Below are 25149 nucleotides of genomic sequence, written 5' to 3'. Positions count from 1 at the left end.
CCTTGGTTGTGGTGTCTTTTCACACAAACAGAACACTAAGACAACAGACTCAGCCCTGCCCGTTCCCGGGTCAAATCTGCATTCTACAGTTCAAGAAACCAACCCCACAGTGTCTTAAAAAGCACATCCCTCGGGCCCCATAGAGGAATCCAAAGTAGGAATCCCAGAGCTGGCCAAATGCTCAATGATCCGTACGCCTTTTATCGTCCTCTACTGATGCGTACAGTGAATGACTTCCTTGTAGGGAGTCGCATGAGTGGCTCCTCCACACTTCAGGCAGGAAGGTCAAGGAGAAAATTCGCTGTGCCCATTGAATGTGTTTCTGTATTTTACCAACAAACAGTAATTTTCTTAAAAGCTCTATCCTTCTCATTTGGCTTCTGCATACTGCTTAGAACTGGAACACAACCCCAGCTGTAAAGAGGGAGGCAGTCATTCGCCTGGGCTGCTTGTTACACTAACAAGAGTAGGGTATTCGTGGTCCAGAAACCAGAGAGAAGAGGTCCTAAAGGGCAGGCCACATGTCTGCCACTGGACTTATCAAGAAGGAATGACTGGCGCGTGCTCATGTCAGACTCTGTGTCCGTGCTCATATCGTCTGCTGCTTCAGTTGTTTCTGCCAGAGAGTACAGGAAGCTATAACTGCCCATGCCCTAGATGGGAAAGGCATGTTGTAATCAGATGTTACCCCGTTCATGGGCCAACTACCAGAGAAACAGGCAGCTGGTTGACTGTGTCTGTGGGAATCTTTCCTTATCCTCTGTTAAGAAGATGAGATAGGGTGTGTTGGAGTTTCTAAACTGCTCATGTGTGACTGGGGACCTGGGGCCCCAAGGGTGGAGTCTTTCCTACCCATTGGTGCTTACAGCACATTACCATAGCTCAGCTGCTCATATCGCTCTCTCCCATTTCACTCAATTTACGTGTTTGGAAAGTTTTCCATTTCCTACTCTTCTTACTACAGGTTACTATTATAACATGTTCCAGGTATGTGTGGGTGCATGCGTGTGCCTGGGTGATGTATGTGTGTATGTGCACATGTATGCATATGTGTGTATGTGCACCTATGGTATGCATGTGCATACATGTGTGCACGTAACTATTTGTGTACATGAGTGTATGCATGGTATATGTGTGTGTGCACCTCTGTGTGTGTGTGTGTGTGTGCACCATGGGTGTGTTCATGTGTGGTGTCTGTGTGTGTATATGCACATGTGCATGTATGTATATGTGCACTCATGTGTGTGCTTGTACGTACGTGTGTGCACACACACGTGTGTAGTTTTTTGTGTTCTTTTTCTTTCTTCTTGCCTTTTTTCTCTTTTGTTTGTTTCTTTCAGCCTTCATTTTTTTCTCTTTGTTTCTTTGTTATTTGTTTCTTTGTTTGTTTCCATTTCTCTGTTCCTGTCTCTGTGTGCCTGTGTCTGTCTGTCTGTCTACCTCTCTGTCTCTGTCTCTGTCTCTGTCTCTGTCTCTGTCTCTGTCTCTCTTTCTCAGACAAAGTCTCATGTAGCCCAGGCTGGCCTCAAATTCTTCTGCCTTTGAGCTGATGTTCTCAAAGATGCTGCACTGTAGTAGGAAAGGAAGAAAGAAAATGAGGCACGTAATTCAACATTATCCCTGTACATTAAACAACACCATCCATTGTTCACGTTACACAAGAAGAGGGGGGCTTGGATGTTTCTTGTTTGGTAAATGTTCATGCCCGAGGCCCTGGGTGCCATGCCTGCACATATAGCTGGGTGTGGTGGATGATGCTCTTAAGCCCCGCACTAGGAAGGTGGGGGCATATGTGAAGTGTTCAACGTAAAACGTTCTAAGACGTGCAGACAAGGGAAATGATGTACTTTGACATATGTAAAGAACAGAGACATCTAAGATCAGGTGTGAAGGTTTTTCCTCTCCTGAATCATCCTTCCTGCCTCCTCACTGATGGCCTCCCTCTCCTGGGTCCTCACTTGCCCCTCTCCCCACTTGCAAATCCCTGGTGTCTTCCTGTGAAGACACCAGTCACAATGAATTGAGTCCTGACCTTTAAGGGCCTCAGACAGAGGCAGCAGTAGAGTCCCGCCTAATTCCCTGACATAGGTCCCTCATATGAAGTAATTTAATTTTTTCCTTTAATGATCCTTTCTCCAAATGTGTTTCTATTTTGAGCTAGGATGGGATGGGACTTTAGCATATAATTGGGGGCTGAATTCAGTCCTTACTAGAGAGTTTGCATAAAATGTGACTTTTACATTGTGGGGTATAACCTAGCAATCAAACAATGTTGTGGACTTGATGCCTGTGGAGATAAAGGCATTAGCATAACGTAGTTCTTCATTCAAGGGTGCATTACATTATAGCATTGTTGTCATGGAGCAGCTATGGAGAAGAGGCAACCCCAGTGTTGAGGAGTTGGTGGCTGTATACCTCAAGTAGGGAATAATACGATACGGTGTAATAAACCAATAATAAACTGTATCTATATCTGTCTATTTGGAAGATGGCTGTGACATTAAATCAGACACACACACCCCAAACCCCTGAGGCTGGGGACACAGCTCAGTGGCAGAGTACAGGCTGAACATCTGTGAGGCCTGGGGTTCAACCAAACAAAGACACAAGTAAATGAAGAAGTAGAAGGACTCCACTCGGTTAAAGGCCAGGGAAATCCTTCATATACATTTCTGAATCATCGGAGAAAAGATGAGAAGCAGTCAGGAACAGTAACACCCTGGATTCAGAGAAGGGGGATGGAGACCAAAGGCTTAAAGCATTCCGGCACTATGGCATGGTTTAGGAGATTAGCTGAGGCCCAGTGTGCCAGCAAAGAGGCAAACCACTCGCTGAGATCACCGCTCAGTGTGCCACAGGTCGGTCCAAATGTGAGACAAAACTTGGGAAGTGAGAGGGCAGGAAGGGAGAGAAGCTGGTCACTCAAAACCCTGGGTCAGTCCCCTACTAGGGATCAGAAACTCCAAGATAAATGCCAAAGCTGCCTTTAGAGATGCCATCGCCTCAAGCAAGGTCGTTTGATGAATGTTTGCCACCTGGAGTTTTTAAAAAAGAACTGAGTGCTCCCTCTGCCCTGGACAGGATCAATGTTCTCCAGGAAGCCTTCTCAACGTTTCTTTACAGAAGGGCGATCTTTGGGAAAAAAGTAAACCAGCTTGCACCCCACCCCCTCCAATATTTACACTTAGGTGCAAATTACATTCTTTGGTCGATGTGACTTAGACTTTGCCCAGAGGGCATAGGTAGTTTCTTGTTTGCTTCTGATGTGAATATAAATTGTGTACTTAAGTAAAAGAGAAAAAATTATTATTTACACACGCACGCACGCACGCGCGTGCGCGCGCGCGCACACACACACACACACACACACACACACACACACACACACACACACACACACACCCCTCCCAATGTCCCTTCCCTGCTGTGTGTGGAGCAGACACTCCTAGCTGCTCTTCCCTGAGAAGCCCCGCCCTTTCCGACCGCCCGGTATAAGTCAAGCCTTGGGCTCTTTGCAGAGCATTCAGAGCGGCCTCCCGGGAAGGAGTTTCTGTGAGACTGTGTAAGTAGACACACAACTCTAGTTGAGCCCTCCTTTCTCTCTTCCCGCTCCCCCACCCCAACCCGTTATTTTCCCCCCCGCCGAGCATCAGAACCTAGTAGAGCAAGTTAGGTCAGGTTGTCTGGCGGCCCTGCAGGTTCTGGGAGAGATTGAGACCCGCGCTAGGAATCGGGCAAAATCGGCCTGCAGTCCCGTTGTAGGTGCATGCAGCCGAACTGCCGGCGCCCACAAAGGGCTGGGCTACGGAATTTGCAGGATTGCTAAACTGATGCAAAAGAGAAGACCGGTGGGAATTGGCGCATGCAGTGTAAAAAGGCAGACTGGCAGGCCAGGCCGTGCGCCCAGAGGCCCCTTTGCAAGGGGCTCCTCCTAGACTTGTGGAGAGTTCAGAAGTCCAGGCGCTGTCCTTTTGGAAAAGACAGAAATGTAGAGTGTTAAAACAAAATGGAAATCCGCCTATGAAATAGATGGCTCCGCGGGTGAAGGTGTTTATCACACAAGTCCCACAACCTGGACTTCCAGCCCTGAAAACACGGGTGGAAGGCGGGAACCCACTCCCGAAATCTCTACAGGCTCTCGGTGACACGCATGCGCCCTCACCCACACACCTGCATCATGTTCCCACGAACTAATAATAACAAACTAGAGTCAAGCTGAGCGAGCATGTCCGTTATCTCGGCCTGTGGGAGCAAGAGGGTGGGAGGCTCCAAGACAGCTTTCTGCTACTTAGTGAGTTCAAGGTCAACCTGAGCTCCACAGCCAGGCGCTGAAATCAGAAAAACAAGTTGAACTCAGAAATATGGGGTAAAATGATAGTTACTAGAGGCGGAGGAGGGTTAGAAGCGTTAGTGAAAGGGCACAGAATCAGGAGTGCGAGCGACTCCTGTCAACAATAATGATTAGTTCAAAACAAACGGATTATATCTCCTCATAAAAATGGGAGTTTAAAGAAGACGGGTGTGTTAGGCTCTCTACATTGTAAACACTGTGTCCCATCAAGGTAAGTTTTATTTTATTTTGTTTGTTTATTTTATTGGTCAGTTTAGAAATCTTACTTCATGAACCCCCCCCCCCCCCCCCCCCCCCGTCACAAACAGCGACATGTCAATAGGAAGGGCTGGGCTTTGGATTGGCTCTCCACCCTCCTAGAGTGAGAGGGACATTGTGAACCAATTGTTTAGCCTTGATTGCTTATCTGAAGATTTCACTGGGGTCCCACGTGATGATGTGCTGCTCCGTGACACCTTTGTTTATCTGTTGGTATTGTCTGGAGGCAAGTTTAAACCAAATAATTGATTTCCGCCTCGGAACCAAAAACAAGAAAAAGTTAGATAGAGCCATGGCGCCCCCTAGTGGCTATGAGGTGCATGCTTCTGTAGGGGAAAAAAAAAGTGGACTTTGGTTCCCTGTATTTGAGGCTTTTCCTGGATTCACTGCAGGAGAGGTGAGAAACTGCAGGCATGTGCAGTGCTTAGCGTAATACCAGAAAGTTCTAAGTGGATGTAATAAAACGATAATACGGTACCCGATAATGGGGCTGTGCTTTCTGACTTCAGTGCTATGGTGTGAGATGGCCTTTGAATTTACCATGTCCACCGTGTTCTAGGTTCATCAGGATGGTACAAGCTAAGACCTGGACCCTAAAGAAGCACTTTGAAGGCTTCCCTACGGACAGTAACTTTGAGTTGAGGACGACTGAGCTCCCACCCTTAAATAATGGAGGTAAGGGAGATCTTGGCAGGGGCTGCAACAGTTAGCATCTGCTGCTGAACAGAGCATCGTGAAGTTTGACTTCAGACAACAGTTGCTTTTCTTAAATTAGTTTTCAGTTCTCAGCATTAGCAGTTTGGCTAATATAAGCTGAGTGGTTCTTTCGTGGGTCTCATCTGGCCCAATGGTTTTAGGAAAAGTCTCATTCATCATTCTAAGGATAGCAGGCTTCTTTCTGGACTCAGGCTGTGGTTCCTGAGAGGCCTTTTTAGCCAGCCAGACTGGTTCTTTCGCTGGAGTGGTCCTGTGGTGGAGCTAGAACAGCCCGGGGGTGGCAAGCTCCAGTGTTAGAGACCTTTTCAAGCTTCTGCTTGTTTTACTTTCCTTAAAAAATCCCATAGGTCTGGACTGGAGAGATGGCTCAGGAGTTAAGAGCGCTGACTGCCCTTCCAAAGGTCCTAAGTTCAATTCCCAGCAACCACATGGTGGCTCACAATCACTTGTAATGGGATCAGATGCCCTCTTCTGGTGTGTCTGAAAACAGCTACAGTGTACTCATATAAATAAAATAAATAAATCTAAAAAAAAAATTCCCATAGGTCTAAGCAAACTGTCTAGATTCAAAGGCTGGCAAGTTTCTTTTTCTTTTTCCTTTTTGTATCTATCTATCTATCTATCTATCTATCTATCTATCTATCTATCATCTATCTACCTATCTATCATCTATCTATCTATCTATCTATCTATCTATATCTGTCTATATCTATCTATATCTCTATCTATCTATCTATCTATCTATCTATCTATCTATCTATCTATCTATCTATCTATCTATCTATCTACCTGTCTATCACTGCTCCCTCCTCCTCATGATCTGAGGTAACCATTGGGCCACATCCTTAACCCACAGAAGATTTCTTGACAGGACACAGTGGTGGGAGATCTCTGTATCCATTTTGCAATCTGCCACATAGACTTTTTTAGTTTGTTTTTTCTTTGAAGACTTAATGTCATCATGCCCTGTGCCCAGGAAGGAAGCTTCTTTGATGAAGCTCAGGCCTGGGTGCCTTACCCTTCATGGCTTCGACAGAGGAGGAAGTCTCCCGTGTCTTGGGAGGCCTGATGATGTCAGTGAGTTGAGCAGTCGTGCCTGGCCAGAGCCCAGACTGTGAGCGCTAACAGGGTGCAGTCGCTGACCATGCCAGAGTCACTGTCTTTAGTTGCAGTGGCCAAAACTTAGATTCAGAGTTTCAGAAAACACACAGTTGAAGTCACTGTAACAAAGTCCATCTTCTTTGGCATTCTTTGAGGTAGGTAATGAGATACTATGTGTCCTGGTTAGGTTTTTTTTTTTTTTTTTTTGGTCTAGTTGCCGCAAGCTAGGGTTATCTGGGAAGAGGAACCCCCATGGAGGAAAACAGCTCTACAGACAAGTCTTTAGACATTTTCTTTAGAAGTGTATTGAAGAACGGTTCATAGAGGAGGGCTCAGCTCACTATAGGCGGTGCCATCCCTGGATAGGTGGTGTTGTATAAGAAAGCAGACTGAATCAGTCATGTGAGTAAGCCAGTAAGCAGAGTTCCTTTGTGGCCTCTGCTTCTACTCCTGCTTCCGGCGATCGGGGCATGTAAAGGAACATAAACCCTTTCTTCCCCAAGTTGGTTTTGATCATGGTCTTTATCACAGCAGTAGAAAGCCAATTACTATACTGTGTACCATGGTGGTTATTAATGTGGCCTTGGGTAAGTCACTTACCTTGACCTTAAATAGGGTGAACCAATAGTTGATAACAGCAAACAGATAGACCCATCAAAAATAATACAAGTACACTATCATGGCCGCCATCATGAACTGGGCTGGGCCAAATGGGAAAGCCCGGGGGGTGGGGGGCTGAAAGTGAAGTTCAAGGTGAGAGCGTTTCTCTTACATGCATAAGACTCTGGAGTCCATTCACAGCGTGGGAAAATTAATTATGAACAGCATCTTCTGCCCCTAAGCAGAAAGAGCAGGCCCATTTGTTCAGAATGCCAGAACGTCGTAGCCGTCAGGTGTTGAGTCTCTGACTGCTGCTGGAATGCTTTATTTCGTAGAGGTCCTGCTGGAAGCCCTGTTCCTCTCCGTGGACCCTTACATGAGGTACTGTTTCCTTCCTCAGCTTCTTAGGTTGTGCGTCGGTCCCCGTTTTGAAGCACCGAAGCTCGTTGTTTAAGACAGGCCTTGAGTAAAACACCAGGCTTGCTCATTTCTCCCTGGATCGTATCCTCAATGGGATTCATGGCTGCTCATCTTCTATAGGCAAAGGACGGCTCTGTGCAACGCGCCTTCCGTGGCTCAGTGGAGTGCTTCCAAAACTGATGTGTGGGGGAGGGGGAGGCTAGCCCCCTACTTTGCCATTTCCTACTGCGATAATTGATCAGAAGTTACTAGGACTAAAACCAGTACTTCTCTTAGCAGTATCTATTTTTTAACTAGGTGGTCCATTGTTAACTCGAACTTATGACTCAGAAGACACTGAAGGTCAGGGAGGAAATAAATGCCCTTCAATGGTGCTTCGGCAATTTTTTAGCGTGAGGAATGCAGCCATCATATAGTTTTTTTTTTTTTTCATAGCTTGTTGCAAAGATTCAACTCTAGGTATTGAAAAATACCATTTAACAGTGTTAACTAGCAAATGGGCAGGGTGGCTCATACCTTGAGAAACTGAGGCAGAAAGACCACAAGTTAAGACTAGCCATCGGGAGACTCCATTGAATGAAACAAAATCTTAGCTACCATCCTTTTGGGGTTGGTTAATGTTGGGGTAACATTGCTTTGCTCTGTATTCTGAATGACATTGACAGACACCTCCACACAAACACGGTGGTAGAGCTCTCACATTCATTCATAGAAAGCATATTTTAGGGATCGAGGCAGAAACACCTCACACTATATTTCACACAGTTGTGCTGCCTGGGCAGATTGGGTATTGTTTCAGCACCGTGTCCCAGCCTTTTGCCACTGGCTACTTACACAGGCTGTTGTCTTCCAGCTGGTCTCGCACACTAAGGATGGATTTTTTTTTTTTTTCAGAGTTGCAGCAAAAAAACTGAAGGAGGGCGACAGCATGATGGGTGAACAAGTGGCCAGGCAAGTATTTACACAGGTCCTGCTGTTTGGATAAATGTTTCCTCTAGCTCCTGCCCGGCCTGTGTCTGTCTACCTGCTGTCCACTGCAGCTCCTTCTCCAACCTGTGTCCTTTTTAAAAAAAACATTTATTTATTTTATGTATATGAGTACACTGTAGCTGTCTTCAGACACACCAGAAGAGGGCATCAGATCCCATTACAGATGGTTGTGAGCCGCCATGTGGTTGCTGGGATTTGAACTCAGGACCTCTGGGAGAGCAGTCAGTGCTCTTAACTGCTGAGCCGTCTCTCCAGCCTGTTTGTGTCCTTTGCACAAAAAGTCTGTAGGACTTTTCCTCTGCTTTATTGGTTTGCAGAGACAGCTTCTGGACCAGGGGTGTTAGTGTGACAAATATTTGGGTCTTTGCCTTCCTCCAGTGTCTAATCATAGCTTAAAATTATGGATATTTGTAATTGTGGCCTTCAGGTTTCATTTCATTTGCTTAAGAAATCTTCCAAAATGATGAAAAGCAGGTATTGATATCTTTTATGCTGAGAGCTAGCCCAGCATCCTGAGGAAGCATTAATTTTTATGTTAGAATAATTTTTCTTTTTCAGTGCAGAATGTCCTCCCTCCCTGCCTTACCTATCAGCAGTGTTCTGTAAAGTTTTACCTGTCAGCAGTCTAGATGTATTATGTCTACAGCATTCTGCCTGCATGTATGCCTGCAGGCCAGAAGAGGGCATCAGACTCCTTAACAGATGGTTGTGAGCCACCATGTGGCTGCTGGGAATTGAACTCGGGACCTCTGGAAGAGCAGCCAGTGCTCTTAACCTCTGAGCCATCTCTCCAGCTCTTTGGCGGTCTTTCTTCTGTAAAGTTTTATGTTTCTTGCCAATCAAGGAAATGAACACATACTTGTGTTGGCAGAGGATAGAGGACCCTTGCTCAGAAGAAGGGATGTGGGCAGGGACAGGAATGGATGCTGAACCAACTGTGAATGCTCATCTCTGAAGGCTCTCACAATGGCTAAGAATTAAGGGGACACCACAGGGTGTCCGTCATGGACTATTTACCTCAGTGCCCTCTTGTGCACATTCCCCATACAGACTCCTGATTCCCATGAGTGAAAAAGGGTGACACGTCCTACTGTATTTTCATCTTTCAGAGTTGTGGAAAGTAAAAACTCAGCCTTCCCAACGGGAACGATTGTTGTGGCTTTATTAGGTTGGACATCACATTCCATTTCTGATGGGAATGGACTGAGAAAGCTACCTGCAGAGTGGCCTGACAAGCTACCACTGTCTTTGGCTTTGGGGACAGTTGGCATGCCAGGGTAAGTGTCATGGGTGGGTTTTGTGTGTCAGAACACCCAACACTGTCACTTAATAAACAAGGAGAGATGTGAAGCAAAGACAGATGAGAGAAACATGGTAGAAAAAAGAAAGGAAGGAGCTCAAACTGAGAGGCTGTTAGTGGATAAATAAAGTATTATATACAAAAGAATACTATATAACACTTAAAAGGAGGGAAATGTCGACATTTATTATAATGTAGATGAACCCGGAGGACATTAAGAGATGTAAGTCAGGTACAGAAAGACATGGTCTCATTTTCATCTTGTGTCAGCTTCTTCTTTCTGTGTGGAATGCCTGGGAAATTCTAATGGAGGGAAGGTTTCTGCTGGGTCATGGTTTCACAGGCTTCAGTTCATCACTCTTGCTTTGGTGGACGAGGTGAATGATCATGGTGTTTGGGGGTTGATGGGGCAGACTGGCCCATCCTTTGGCACCCAGGAAGAAGAGAAACACAGTGAGGAACCAGAGATGAGTTGCATCTTTCTAGAGCATTGCCCACAGTGATCTGCTTCCCCCAACTGGTCCCCTCCTCCTAATAATGTCATCATCTTATTAATCCATCATTTGATAATGCTTTGATTAAATCAGAGCCCTCATGATTTAATCACTTTGCCAATACCGTATCTCTGAACACTGATGCTTTGGAAGCCAAGCCTTTATCACCCGCCCTTGGGGATGGAGCCAGCTCATCTGCAAGCTGTAATATAAGTGGAATCTCTAGATGGGAGAGTGTGATGATGGGGGCTGAGAGACAGGTTGGTCCAATACAAACCTTATTTAGGAGAGGTACGTCTAAGAGACACTGTCCTGTACAGCAAGACAAACATAGCTTAGGACAATAAGTAAGGTTGGAAATTAGTTATGTGTATGCTAATGAGCTCAATTTAGCTATTCGACTATGTGTGCTGAAAACATGTTATGTACAATACACGCATATCTTTATATATGACATCTGTGCAGTTCTTTCTTGTCAGGCTAAGGTAGTCTACAGGTATTCTTGAGGCTAAATGAAAGAGGAGCAAAATCATGTCAGAGATGCCCCACTTATCAAAGGCTCCAACATCTCCCAGTGTGGCCAACATGGGAAATCACTTTTTAACACACAAGAGACACTGAAAATCAACCTGTCTTCTGTGTTCCGTAATTCCAGTTACTCAGAAGTTAAGGCAGGAGGATACCTGAGACACAGATAGAACCTATCTTAAAAAAATAAAAATAAATCAAGCCAGGCGTGATGGCACATGCCTTCAGTCCAGCCTTCTGGAGGCAGAGGCGGACACATCTTTGTTTGAGGCCAGCCTGGTCATAGCATGTTCCAGGCCACCAATGGCTACACAGTGAAATCTGACCCAGAAAAAGAAAAGAAGGGGGTGGGGAGTCCAAATTAATGTTTTCTTTTCTAAACTGTTGATTTTTTAAGTTCTCCTTAGGCTAAGGCAGCTTAAATACCCCCCACCCCCATCCAGGACTTCTTTTTTGTTGTTGTTATCGACTTTCCATCTTACCTCTGTTTTGTTTCTGAAAGGAAGTTCTGAAAGGAAAGGTTTTGTTCCTTAGGTCAGTGTGTTTAGCTGAAAGCTGACTCTAAAGATCCCAGGGAGGTAGACCTCGAGGGGAGATGCTGGTTGCCACCGGTAACTGAGCCAGAAAATGTAGCACTTAGGTTGGAGAGAGAGAGAGAGAGAGAGAGAGAGAGAGAGAGAGAGAGAGAGAGAGAGAGAGAGAGAGAAAGAGAGAGAGAGAGAGAGAATGTATGTATGTATGTGTGTATGTGTATGAAATTGTGTTGGTATGTAATATATGCTTTCCCAGCACCTGTGAAATGGCAGGAAGATTGTAATTTAAAAGATTGGGCTACATGGCAAAGGGGGGAGGGAAGGAACTGAGGGAGAGAGAGGGGTAGAAGGGTAGAAGGGAGGGGGAGGGGAGGGGAGCAGGAGGAATGAGGAGGAGGAGAGGGAGGGAGGGGAGGAGTTGAAGGAGAGGGAGAACAAGGGGAAAGGGTAGAGGGAGGGGGAGTGGGAGGGATGAGGAGGAGGAGGAGGAAGGGGAGGAAGAGAAGGAGGGGAGAAGGGAGGGGGAGGAGGGGGAGGGGAAGGGGAAGAGTGAGAGTGCTATTCACGCATCCTTATTTTCTTTCCTTAGCCTCACTGCCTACTTTGGCCTGCTTGACATCTGTGGCTTGAAGGGTGGAGAAACAGTGCTGGTCAATGCGGCAGCCGGGGCTGTGGGCTCTGTTGTGGGGCAGATAGCTAAGCTCAAGGTAAGTGTCTTCCTCTAGTCAAGCCTCTGCAAGACCCACAGTGTGCACTGAGAACAGCAGCGCCTTCAAGGGCTCCCTGGGACTCGCAGTCAGCTTGCTTCGACTTGTTTAGAAGTTAGAGGCCGAGACAGCACAAAGAGGAGAAGAGGATAGTAAAGATGAGCTGACCAGTGTTGACTGCTGACTACAGGACAGGTCAGGAGTGGGCCCAGCTAGACTGCTGAGTGCTAGCACTGTTTTCTATTGTTCTTATTGTCATTATTGTTGTTGACTTAGTAGTAGTGGCAGTAATATTTTTTCTTTTCTTTTTTTTTTCCCCCGGAGCTGGGGACAGAACCCAGGGCCTTTCGCTTGCTAGGCAAGCGCTCTACCACTGAGCTAAATCCCCAACCCCTGGCAGTAATATTTTTACTAAGTATTCTCTTGCTCTTCCTTCATGATTGTCCCCAGAATTTTACAAAGAGGAACTTGTAAACCAGGAGTTGTCACCCACATGGCTTCATTGCAAAGGCGACTGCACCAGAAAGAAATGAGCGGTCAGCATAGGGTGGTGGGGCCCTTGTCTGGGAACTAGCTCCTACAATAGAAACGTAAGCAGAGTGTAGGCTGTGACTTGGGCAGGTCTCTGCTCAAGGGCTGCAGTCTGAGGGTGAGCGTACAGGAGAGCAGACAGCTCAGACCTGGTTGGGATTTGGCTTCTCATAGTGTGGATGTTCTCAGGCGACCTGCCTGGGTGATGAAGCTTTGCCGAAGGCTTCTGTATAGGACTTAGGATGTGTTCTTAGAGGGACAAGGGAAGGGGAAAAGAGTTGAATCTTGGGCAATATCCAATAGCCAAGGGTTGGTCTTCATGACTAATAGGAGCTTGAACATGAATGAGGTTGTAGGAAACTATTTACATATGTAAATACATAAATGGGAAAAGCTGCTGAATCTTATAAATACTGTTTCAGCATTAGTTGTGTTAACTTTACAAACAATGAGTTGCATTTGTTTTCCAGAGCCATTCTAGCCGTCCACATACCTTTGGAATTGATTAAGTGGCTTTGGGGTAAGGCTGGAAATTGAACCCAGGGTCTAGTACTTGATTAGCACAGGCTCTGCCACTGAGCCTGATTTGATAACATTTAGAGAGAATTTTGTCTGTCTTTTACATGTGAGTTTGATTAGAAGGTTTTGGCTTTTTCTGAATTCAGAATGTCTAACTACATCCAGCCTAGGCTAGACTTGTACAATGAATTAGAAGTATTTCCAATATATAGATTGCAAATGCTTTATTAAAAATATGAGGATCTGGAGAGATGACTGCATGGGTAAAGGAGCAAGCTGTACCTGCCTGATGACCCGAGTTCAGTCCCTGGTCCTGATGTCAGGTGCAAGGGGGAGGGGAGAGCCGACTCCACAGTTGTCTCCTGATCTCCATCTGTGTGCTGTTGCATGCATGCACACATACTCACGTGTCATGAGCACACACGCATGATTAATAATAAATATAAAGTCTTAAAAGTCCTCAAGGGGGTGGCAAATGGTGTTCTAAAGATCACTGCACTGTGCTGAAGAGAGGCTCAGTAGTTAAGAACACTGTTATCCAAGTTCAGTTCTCATCACCCACACAGTGGCTCACAGTCACCTGTATGCCCTTTTCTGGCCTTCCTAGGCACCTGCATGCACGCACGCACGCTCGCACGCACGCACACAACCAAAACAAAGATCACGGCACTGGGATAGGATATATGTCTTTGGGATAAAGAAAAGGTGCCCTCGAGTGAAGAACCCAGAAAGTCAGGTGACTAGGTTATTAAAGCAGCAGGGTGAAGTGAACTGGGATCTGCTAATTGGTCAGGCCAGCCGTAGCTGGGTTCTAGTCTGGCTTAGGAACCAGTTTCACCCTCAGGGTCTGTTGAGTTACTGTGGAGTTCCTCATGTATGAGGTATACTGTGGTTTGGATAGGAAATGTGTTCCCATAAGTCAAAGGCTTGGTCCTACTTCAGAAGTGGGACTTTGGTGAAGTGATTGGGTTATTGGGGGGCAGGGTCTGACCTCATCTGTGGATCAACTACTGATAGATTCATGGTCTGGTGGCATTGTTGGTAGATGACAAAGTAGAATACAAGAGCTTACCTGGGAGAAGTAAGTCACTGGGCTCGTGTCTTTGAAAGGTGTTGTAGATTCTCCTTATCTGTCTCTGTCTCTTCTTCTTCTGTCTGCCATAGTCGAGCGGCTTTCTTAATACCATGCCCTTCTGCTGTGATGCACATAGCATACTCTAGACACAGGAGCCAAGTGACTATGGGATGAAGCATCTGAAGCTGTGAGACAAAATAAATCTTCCCTCCTTTAAGTTGTTTTCTCAGATGGTTCTTCATAGCGTGGGAAAGTTGACCAGCACAACTTTCTTGGCCAACCTGATGGTGTAAACCTGGGAAAGTGGAATTGGACCATGCCTCCGTTTCCTTAATGGGCGGCATTTCCCCCTCATTTAGGGCTGCAAAGTTGTTGGTACAGCCGGGTCTGATGAAAAGGTTGCCTATCTTAAGAAGCTTGGATTCGATGTGGCCTTTAACTACAAGACAGTAAAGTCATTGGAAGAAGCTTTGAGGACAGCCTCTCCAGATGGTTATGATTGCTACTTTGATAATGTAAGTGGAAACTGAGTTTATCTGATTTTACCAATAAAGTATCACGTAGAGGGACATGTTTCTAAAGTTTCCAGCTAGAACATACGAATAAAGTACATTCTTTGGGGTGGGGGTGGGGAGATTTGCTAAGGTCTAATGCACAGACCATAGGGTTTATTCATTTCATCTGCATAGCCAGACGTAGTAGCTATGCCTATAATCCTGATACAATGCTGAGGCAGGGGGATAGCAGGATATGAAGCCTGGGCTTCATAGTGAGACCATGTCTTCCATTATCAAGCAATGAACAAACAAACAAACTGTAGAATTTTAGACGGAGGATATAACTCAGTAATAGAGCTGTTGCCTACCATGTACACAGCCCTGCATTCAATCTCAGCACTGCAAGAGAAGGGCAGTTACAGTTCAGACCTTAACCATGTTTAGTACCAAACTGTCTGTATGACCACAGTCTTAGAATATTCATCATTCCCCAAGGAAACATAAACCATCAGTTACCCTCCCTTTTCCCCCCAAAAATGTGTTCTTTGGTGCCTGGTTTCTTTCACTTAGCAGAATGAGTCCATATCCATCTATGTTGTGGTAGGTTCAGTCTTTTATTCTTTTGAACGAGTGAATGATATTTCATCGTATGGAGATACCACATTTTCTATGTATTCATCGGGTCATAGGCATCAAGTTCTTTACACTTTTTTTTAAAATCATTGTATAAGGCAAATTTTTGTTTGAATTTGCTTTCGTTTCTCTTGGGTGTTCACCTAGGAGTAGAATTGCTAGGCCACATGGGAACTTCATGTTTACATTTTGAGGAACTGCCGAAGTGTTTTTGCAGAGTGACTGCACTGTCTTACATGCCTTCCAGCGTCTAAAGGGTTAGACTCCTTCCATAGCCTCACTGCCACCCGAAGTTGCTGGTTCCTTTACACCTATGCTAGTCTGTTTGCAGTGATGTTTCAAGGTGGTTTTGAATTCTATCTCCTTGGGACAAATGACACTGCAGATTGCTCACGGACATACGTGTATCATGTTTGGGGAACCGTGCATAGCCTAGCGTTCATCTGGGTTATGAGGGTTCTTTATATGTGTGAGTACACGCCTCTTTGCTGCAGTCAGATTTCTTTATTTGCAGTAGTTGTGTTACATAAAGTCACCAGGATCACTGAACCATGGCTCCTAGGAGAACATTTCTCATGTGCATTATAACCTTAAACCCTAGCACCCTCCCCACCCCTTTTTGTAGCTTGTTTATTTACACACGAGGAATTAGACTCTGACACATCACACTAAGATGGTGTGTTATGTAATGGCTCTTAAACTCACAAAGTTGATATCCATTCTCCACTCTGCCCAAAGCCCGGGCTCACTGGCCCCATCCTTTGTCAACACTGAAACCCAGGAAGGCAGAGCGTCGCCCTGCTTGCTCAGTCTCTGCTGGGAATGCCTATGTCTGCAAATGACCTGGGTCCCATTTCGAAGGCACAGATGAATATTAGCAAGTAATACAGTTCACAAATATGGAATCCTGTGAGAGTGAAGGTTGGCTGGATATGGTTATCAGGGGTTTCCTCCAGCTCCACGAGCTATCACCATTCTCTGGATAGTATCCTCAGAAACACAGTTAAAGTTACTTCTATCATTGGTTGAGCATTTGCTGTGCTGTCTGAGAATGCTGTCTTCTCAGGGTCACCGATGTGCACTTCTCTGCTTCTACTAAGAGTTTAAGAGTTAGCTCTGACACTCCTGTCAGCAAACACGGTTATGCTACAGCTTGGGAGAGCCACTGACCTTTTCCGGTGGCTTATGCACCAGTTGCATATGTGGCTATGCAGCTCTGCACCAGCTGTTAAGGCTTTCCCCCTAAGGAGCTGTCTTGACATTCACTCATGTGGAAAACCAATTGGTAGCAAATGTAATGGTTCCCTGTGGACTCCGTCTGGTCCCACTGACCTGCATTTGCTGTTTTCACATTGCTTCCATTGAGCTTTGCAGTGTATTTTGAAATTGGAAAATGTGAGTCCCATAGCTTTGTTCCTCAAATGCCTTTTGTGTATTTTGACGCACCTTTTAGATTATAGGAAAATGAGACAATTGGGCTATGCAGAAGATTCTAATATTTAACGTACTAACTTATGTTACTACGTTACGTTACGTTACGTACTATGCTATACAAAGTATGTCCCTGAAATGAGGATGTCAGATGAAATTGTCCCCCTTTTGCAGATATCCTACGAAGCCCAGGCTGGCCTCAGACTCACTGTGTTACTGAGACTGACCTTAAAGTTCTGATCTTCCTGCCTCTACCTCCTGGAAATGTTCACTTCTGATGTATTTTACTGCCAAATTATAACTGTTGTACTGATCCAATTTTGTTGATTCTCCTAAGTGGATTCTTGAAAGTATGTATGTATGTATGTATGTATGTATGTATGTATATATGTATTTATTTATTTATTTTTGGGCTGTCTACTTAGGTCGGTGGAGAGTTTTCAAACACTGTTATACTGCAGATGAAGACGTTTGGAAGAATTGCCATCTGTGGCGCCATCTCTCAATACAACCGCACTGGCCCATGTCCCCCAGGTACCATGCTCCTGCAGACGTAGGAGGGCTGGACAAAGGGAAAATTCACAGATATGGGGAAGGGATGGGCTGACCTGTCTTCACAGGTGTGGGCTGACTTTCTAGAGCAGCAAGCCATCGGTGGTTTAATACGGCTTGACAGTTTTCCCGCAATGAGAACGAGAATGCTGCTCCGTCCCTCCTGCTGCATACACTCTTTGGTCGCTTTTATTTCTTTTGACTCGTTCACCTCTCTCTCCTTCACTCTCCGACACTGGAATCATTACCCCCTGCTTCTTCTTTACACTGCCCGAGATCCGAGAGCAGTATCAATCAAGACCCCTATCTGCCTTGCTTCTGCTCTAAGAGGGATGCCGTGTGAGCCTCTTACGAGATCAATGACTGACACATAACCAAGCCCGGTGCTGTTGATCCTCACACTGGGCCTCTGCTCTGTTGCCAGGGTGACAGATTTGATCACAGGACAACTGGTTACTTCTGTTCTGGGCTTGACGAGTATGAATAAAATCTCATAGCACCGATCGACAGCAGAACTGCCTGGAGACAGGCGCTTAGAGCAAAAGGAGCCGAGGAAGAACTGATTACAGAGTCTCTCTTGGGTTGTGGAGAATCAACCAGTTTCAGTAGACCTTGGAGACAAGCCATTATATCCACTAATTTATAGTCATATTTGCTTTGTGGCACTCAAAGTAGAAGTCAGCGTTCCTGTCAGCATGGGTAACAGCACACATTCCAGATTCACTTGGCAATCTCACTGACAGGGACAAACCCCTCCTCCATCTTCTTTTGCAATGGATGCTAAGGTGGAATCATGGGAAACCATCTGTCTCCCACCCAAAAGAGAGCTCCAGGGTATATTTTCTTAACCATCGTTCAAATAAATTGTTCAAAGAAGTATAACCAAAGATTTCTAGTAATTTGATCTAGTCTTTTTAGCAATTAGTTTTTGAAGTTTTAGTTACTCAGACAGATCTTAGAGTTGGCAACTGACCTTGTCTATTTTAACCAGATGGGGTTCTGCCTTGCTTCTGAGGCCCAGAAATTCTAGCCCAGTCCAGTTTCCTTAGACCATGGAGACAAGTCATTATTCCTACCAATTCATAGCCATGCTTGCTTTGTTGCACTCAAAAAAGAAATCAATGTTCTTGTCAGGATGAATAGCTTAGCCAAAGTATTTCAAATTTCAGCCTTTGTGCATGTGTGTGGTGTGATGTATGTATGTGTGTGTGTGTGTGTGTGTGTGTGTCTGTGTGGTGTGATGTATGTATGTGTGTGTCTGTGTATGTGTGTGTCTGTGTGTGTGTATGTCTGTGTGTGTGTGTGTGTATGTTTGTGTGTGTGTGTCTGTGTGTGTGTGTCTGTGTGTGTGTCTGTGTGTGTGTCTGTGTGTGTGTGTGTGTCTGTGTGTGTGTGTGTCTGTGTGTGTGTGTGTGTGTCTGTGTGTGTGTGTCTGTGTGTGTGTGTGTCTGTGTGTGTGTGATCAACCTTGGGGATCCTCTTGGGGTTGCTGAGACTATTGCTTCTCACTGAAGCCAGGGCTCATCAATTCATCCTGATGCCTGGCTAAGGATCAAGGGATCCATCTGTCTGGAGTACAGGTTTGAATCACCATGCTTGACTTTTACACGGGGTGCTGGGGATCTGAACTCACATCCTCATGCCTGCACGGCAGGCACTGTCCTAACTGAGCCATCTCCCTAGCCAAGGGTGAACCTTTAACTCAAAATGAAAGAAGGCTGCTGTGAGCCTTTGAAGAAGCACCATGCTGCAGGAGTGGTCCGAGCATGGACTTCTTTATGACTCAATGCGTTCATTCTGCATTTACACATGCCACTCAACGTGCGCCTGTTTCCACTGGTTCGAGACAAGGTTCCATTTTCCTGACTTCAGATGGTACTTTCTTCAAATTAGTGAATGGGCTTCAGTTATTCAAGGTGCCAGGCCTCAGTCCTCCCACCGCTTCCATCCCATTAGCTTCCACAGCTGAGTCTTGGCGAGTGAGACTAATCATGCGTCATGCTCGCAGACGCTAGCCCCCAGGCAACCAGGGCAGCCTTTTCTCCCACTGTTCTCTTTTCCCTTATGGAATATAATATACTCATGGGCTCTGGGGTTCGGGCTGTGAATGTCTCTGGGGCCATTATCCTCCCTGCTACACAGTTAGTGGCAGTGGGTGGCAGGCCCATGGATCAGAAAGGAGTGGAGGAAACAGAATGGTGGGGTTGGGAGTGCTTGGAGAACCTCGATAGTGATTTGTACTACCGGTGCTTCACTGTGGATACGCCCCTGGACTCTGCCCCACGAATGCACCCTACTTTTCCAGGCCCATCTCCAGAGGTCATTATCTATCAGCAACTCCGCATGGAGGGGTTCATCGTTACTCGGTGGCAAGGAGAAGTCCGCCAGAAGGCTCTGACAGACTTGATGAATTGGGTTTCAGAGGTAAGGGGTCCAAGCCACTCCATCTCCCCACCATAGGCTTTTGCAACTCACAACCCCCCAGTCTTTTGATCCTTTATATTCTTATTTTTAAAGATTTGTTTATTTTATATATGAAAGTACACAGTTTCTCTCTTCAGAGACACCAGATTCCATTACAGATGGTTCTGAACTACCATACGGTTGCTGGGAATTGAACTCAGGACCTCTGGATCTAGAAGAACAGTCAGTGTGCTTAACCGCTGGGCCATCTCTCCAGCCCCAATCCTTTACATTTTTGCTGTATTGTTTCTCTATGCCTGTTGGATCAATGTTTTCAAGTACAAACAGTCTTTTCTCATCTTAAAAAGCAGAACAAACATCTCTAACTTTCCTGCTTTGGCGTTGGGGGTAAAAACAGGGATGAAATCAGTGTATCACTGTGTATCAGGATAGTCTTGTCTCAGTATCCTGAACGCTGGAGTTACACACATACACCACCATGTCCATGCTGCTCTAAATTCCATTGCTATAAGACCCATCCATGTTATAACAGAACACTTGGAGGGGCATTGTCTATATTCGCACATATAGCTTCTTCCCATTCGTTGTCAGACAGGTATGCCAGGCTTCTACACTAACCCCATTCCGCCAACATTTGTCACGGGCACCATGCGTCTCTCGCTCTTGGCTCCAGGACCGTTTGCTGAACTCCTCAGTCCCATTTCCTCACTGTTTGGACTTCTTGCTAAATGAAGTTGAGCTGTCTTCATTTCGTTCTAATCCACTTCTTGGTTCCTTGACCCCACCGCCTACTCCCCAGCCCAATACTGGGATTGAGTCCAAAGGCTTCACAGAGGCTCAGCAAACATTTTTCCTCACTGACAGCCTAACTCCTCAGTCCCATTTCCTCACTGTTTGGACTTCTTGCTAAATGAAGTTGAGCTGTCTTCATTTCGTTCTAATCCACTTCTTGGTTCCTTGACCCCACCGCCTACTCCCCAGCCCAATACTGGGATTGAGTCCAAAGGCTTCACAGAGGCTCAGCAAACATTTTTCCTCACTGACAGCCTTTGCTTTTTTTTCCCCTTCACTACTTTTTATTTTAATGCATTTTCAGATTGACAAGAAAAAAATTGAGAGAACAGTACAGGAGGTTTCCATATATCCTCATATTCTGCCTTAATTTCCCCTACTGTTAAAATCTCCAATAGTATTTGCGTGAGCTGTCTAGGGCTACCGTCACTGAGCACCACAGGACGAGTAGCTCAAACAGCAGAAATTGATCTTCTTGAAGTGCTGGAGAAGGCCACTCTGAACTTGCTGGCCTCTTCAGAGGTTATTTCTCCTGCGTCTGCTGATGGTCATCTCTGGGGGTCTGTTCTACTCCCTGAGAGGGACCCCAGTCCTATTTGATTATGGCCTACTCATATGACCTCATTATATTTTAATTACGTCTTTAAAGGCCTTGTCTTAGAAGATACATTCTGAGGTACTGAGAAATTTAGGACTTCAGCAAAGGAATTTAGGTGGCGGGTAGGGCACAGTTCAGCCCACAGCAATGTTCATTCTGTATTTTTATTTCTTATACTAGATTTTAGCTTTCTATCTGGTGCGGACCTCTGTCCTTTTAAGGGTAGGAATGAGCTAGGGCTTACGAGTCATGGATTCAGATTCCACTTTTGTACTTTCTGAGGGCCCTCAAGCACATGGCAGGCCCATAAGTCTAGAAAGACTATTTGGCTATCACTGGACTATATTATGAAAAAGTTATCAGGTAGCTTGGGTTTCTACCTAAAACTCCTTTAAAAGCCAAAACCCTAGAGCTGGGTGTTGTGGTGCCTATAGTCCAAGGAGGTGAAAGGACCAAGAGTTTTAGGCCAAACTGACCTACAGTAGCTAAACCGTGTCTCAGTAGAACCACACATCCTGGACATGTGAAGTACATGAACAGTCTTCTCTGATGTGAACCCTTATCTCCCAGTCTCCGAGGTAACGTAGAGGGAACCTTGGTCGGAAGGGAGAACAGGGTATGAAGCTATGTGGCATTTACATTTACAGTCTTAGTTGAGATGTAGTGTTTCCTATCATCTGGCTACTAGCTATGATGTCGACAGCCTCCGCTGAGGGTACGCCTCTCTTCCGAAATCCCTGCACTGTTGGACTCTTGTGCAGTGGACCGCTGTGATGTGCCGTGTATAATCTGTGCATCGATTTTGTTATCCTCAGATGAGAGGGCCTACACCTACCTCAGCCTTCCAGGGTTCTCATATCAACCCGTAATATTTGTTGTTTCGATACAGGGTAAGATCCGGTATCATGAATACATCACTGAAGGATTTGAGAAGATGCCCGCAGCGTTCATGGGAATGTTGAAAGGAGACAATCTGGGGAAGACTATAGTGAAAGCGTGAAAAAAAATGGCTCACGAATGGCTTAACCATTTAATACAAATGCATATGTAAAACGTAACTGCAAGGAGTTTGGCCTATCTAATAAAACATGGTGGGTTTTTTCCATCTGTGATACAGAATGAAATCATGACAAACAACGGGCAGCATGTTTCTCAGCTCCCCCTGGGGGACCGTAACAAATATTGCCTTTGGTGTTGCTTTGTTGTTGTAATGAAAGCAATTTAGAGGAGGAAAGGGTTTTCTTGACTCACACTTTCAGGTCACAGTCTGTCACCAAGAGAAATTAGGGCAGGAACTTGAAGGCCTGCTTTGTAATCCATTCACACCCCCTCTAGCCAGGGGACTCAGTCAGGGCAGAAAACAAGGCTGGGCACTGCAGGCTGGTGTTCAGCTAACTTCCTCATACACTTAGAGGAAATGGTACCTCGCACAGTGGGCTAGCCTCCTCCATTGACCAGTAATAGACAGTCCTCCACAGACCAGCCTGACTGAAGCAGTTCTTCAGTTGAGGCTCTCCACTCAAGTGATTTCTGAGTTGTGCCAAGATGAAAGTTAAATCTAACTAAGACAGTGAATCTGGTGAATTTGAAGGCAAAGGATTTCTACTCCAATTGCTTATGGATACAAGGAAGGAAAAAAAAAAAGCCACATTGCTGATATATGCAGTTCTCAGTGCCAGCCCACACTGGTGTGCTGTGTAGTAAGGCTAACAGATCAAGGAAGGAATCTGTCACTCACAACAGCTGGACCTGAGCAGTATTAGGGGACGAGGCAAACTTTATACTGTACACTAGTACTGTCTGAGCCCTGAACATTCTGGAAATATTTGCTGACAAGGGCTGTTGCATAGAGAAAGCCTGTCTCAAACCTCCCTCCCTCTAAAAAAAAAAATAATAATCCCTGAAACCTAAACCTTTTAAAGCTTTGGGTCTATTCCCCACCCTTGTTCCTTTTCAAGACAGGGTCTTACTCTGTAGACCAGGCTAGGCTGACTTCAAATTCACAGAGCTCTGTCTCCTCTGCCTCCCAGGTAAGTGTCAGGATTAAAAGTGTGCATTAGCACAGCTGGCCATGTCTCCCTAACCAAGCCATTTAGTCCTAAAGGAGGGACGGGAGGTGCTGGCCAGCTGGGGTTTGGGCCGGGGAAACTGCCATGGCTTTGAGCAGGACTCACTGATGGAGGTGGGCTGCCAGGCATGCAGAGTCAGAGAAGGGTGGGCTGAATTGAGAGTGAACGATGAAGAGGCCGGGAACACTAAACGAAGTGACTGAACACAGTGAAGAGGGCTTTTGTTGTTTGTTTATTTGGAGTCCGGGTTTCACTCTATCCCTGGCTGCCCTGGAATTCTCTGTTGACCAGGCTGGCCTTGAACTCAGAGATCTGCCTGCCTCCAGCTGAAGAGGGCCTCTTGTCTCAGTGAGCCTTTCAGAGTCTGAGTGAGAGTGCCATCTGTGTGGGTCGGGGAGCATGGCCTGATCAGGGAGGCAGAGTCCAAGCAGGGTGAGGGGGTGTATGTTTGAACAGGAGGGTGACCTGGTGTGAGGACTCAAAGACAGCAGAACAAGGGGACACCACACACAAGAATAACCTAGTACAAGAGTTCAGGCGGCCTATGTGGAGTAGACCCATAGGGCGTCCCAGCAGGAGGTATGTGGTCCCGAGGAGGCTGGGTAGAGCTTCCACAGGAAGATGAAGGGTCTGGTACAGGCAGCTGGATCCCAGGCAGGTTGAAGAGGTGTTCATGCACATGATCCAGCTAATGTGTACATCAGAGCCAGAGCAGACCTGCTGTGTGGCTGTGGGGCCTAGTGGGGGCTGTTGGAGACAAACAGGGCAAGGAGCACAGCAACCTAGGAAGTAGAGGGAGTGACAGGTCCAGAAAGTCTTAGCTGGAGGGGAGGGAGCAAGGATCACCTGATGAGAGAGTGGCAGGACACAAGGCAGTTCCATGTAGGTTTGATCCAACGAGGACAATAGAACCTGGAGTCTCTTACTGTCAAGTAAGGGCTTTATAAGCTGGGGTGATGCTTGCAGTGCAAATGTAATGTTGGATCCCCAGAACCTACTGAAAAGCCAGGTATGTATGTTGTTGGCCCTGGATGTTGGCCTCCTCCAGCATGGAGGAGGGGGAGGCATGGAACCCCCAGAGCAAACCAGCAGTGCCAGAGAGCCCTGTCAGTGACAGCCCTGTCTCAAGGCATAAGGTAGATAGAGATGGAGGAAGGACAACTGCGACAGGCTGGCTGCTCCCCAAGGGTGGGGGAAAGTGATAAAATTCTATTTTAATTAAAATGCATGAAAGACTTAAAGATTGTATGAAGACTTGAAACAAAAATAGACTTTTGACTTTTAAAAGTCTTCCAGGTTCCTCCCAAATATTAAAAGTACCCTAGGACACTATCCAAGGGACACCCCTCTGAGCTCCCTGCAGTGCCCTGGAGCCCCTTGTCACCTAGGTATGACCAATGGCTCTAAGCTGTTTCTAGGCTGTGGGGAGCTGACAGCCAATTAAACGTAGAGGGGCAGATGAAGTCTCGAATGTGGCATGGCCGTGCCAATGACCTCAGTGCCTCAGCTCCACTAGAGTGCCAAAGCCTTCTTGGCGAGGTTCGGAGGTATGGCAAGGCCCTTCTCTGGTCCAAGCACCAATGTTGGCCGTCCTTGTGAGTGCAGTGTATGCAAACACTACCAACCACTGCTTTCTCCTCTTGGATGAGGGCGGGCAGAGCCTGTTGGCCTGGGGAGACCTCCCGCAGAGACCAGCTTCCCTCTGCTTCTGGGTGCTGTACCTAAAAACATGCTGTGGTGCTGAGATACGGTAGTGGGTGGTGCACAAGCGGGGCGAGCATGGCCACCTGATCCTGCTACTCCTGTTCTCCTCTATTCCCTCTTCACCCACTCACCTCCCCAGACTGGTTTCCAGGATTAATGTGTGCAGGACAGAGCACTAGGTCACAGTCTAAAAGCTGTGGGCGCTGCATCTCTCCTTTCCCTGACTCTCGGAACTTGAAGGTCACGTGATCTGGATGGAATGGCTGCAAGATACTGCAGAGCAGCAAGATATTAGAGGGTCAGTCTGGGAAATTATCCTTGACTG

The 25149-nt window shown here is 46.2% G+C and overlaps 1 protein-coding gene across 1 annotated transcript; it reads left to right on the top strand.

Moving 5' to 3' along the window:
- The first annotated feature begins 3537 nt into the window (after positions 1-3537).
- Positions 3538-22163, top strand: Ptgr1 (prostaglandin reductase 1). The gene is made up of 10 exons (NM_138863.2): positions 3538-3562; positions 5169-5284; positions 7363-7408; positions 8342-8398; positions 9547-9714; positions 11882-11999; positions 14484-14639; positions 17111-17219; positions 19543-19661; positions 21941-22163. Exons 2-10 carry the CDS (start codon positions 5179-5181, stop codon positions 22049-22051), a joined length of 990 nt encoding a protein of 329 aa, NP_620218.1. The 5' UTR covers positions 3538-3562; positions 5169-5178; the 3' UTR covers positions 22052-22163.
- Positions 22164-25149: the final 2986 nt, after the last annotated feature.

This window comes from Rattus norvegicus, chromosome 5 (assembly GCF_021556685.1).
Source record: "Rattus norvegicus strain SHRSP/BbbUtx chromosome 5, alternate assembly SHRSP_T2T, whole genome shotgun sequence".
Classification (NCBI taxonomy): domain Eukaryota; kingdom Metazoa; phylum Chordata; class Mammalia; order Rodentia; family Muridae; genus Rattus; species Rattus norvegicus.
This window is presented reverse-complemented; position numbering and strand designations above follow the sequence as displayed.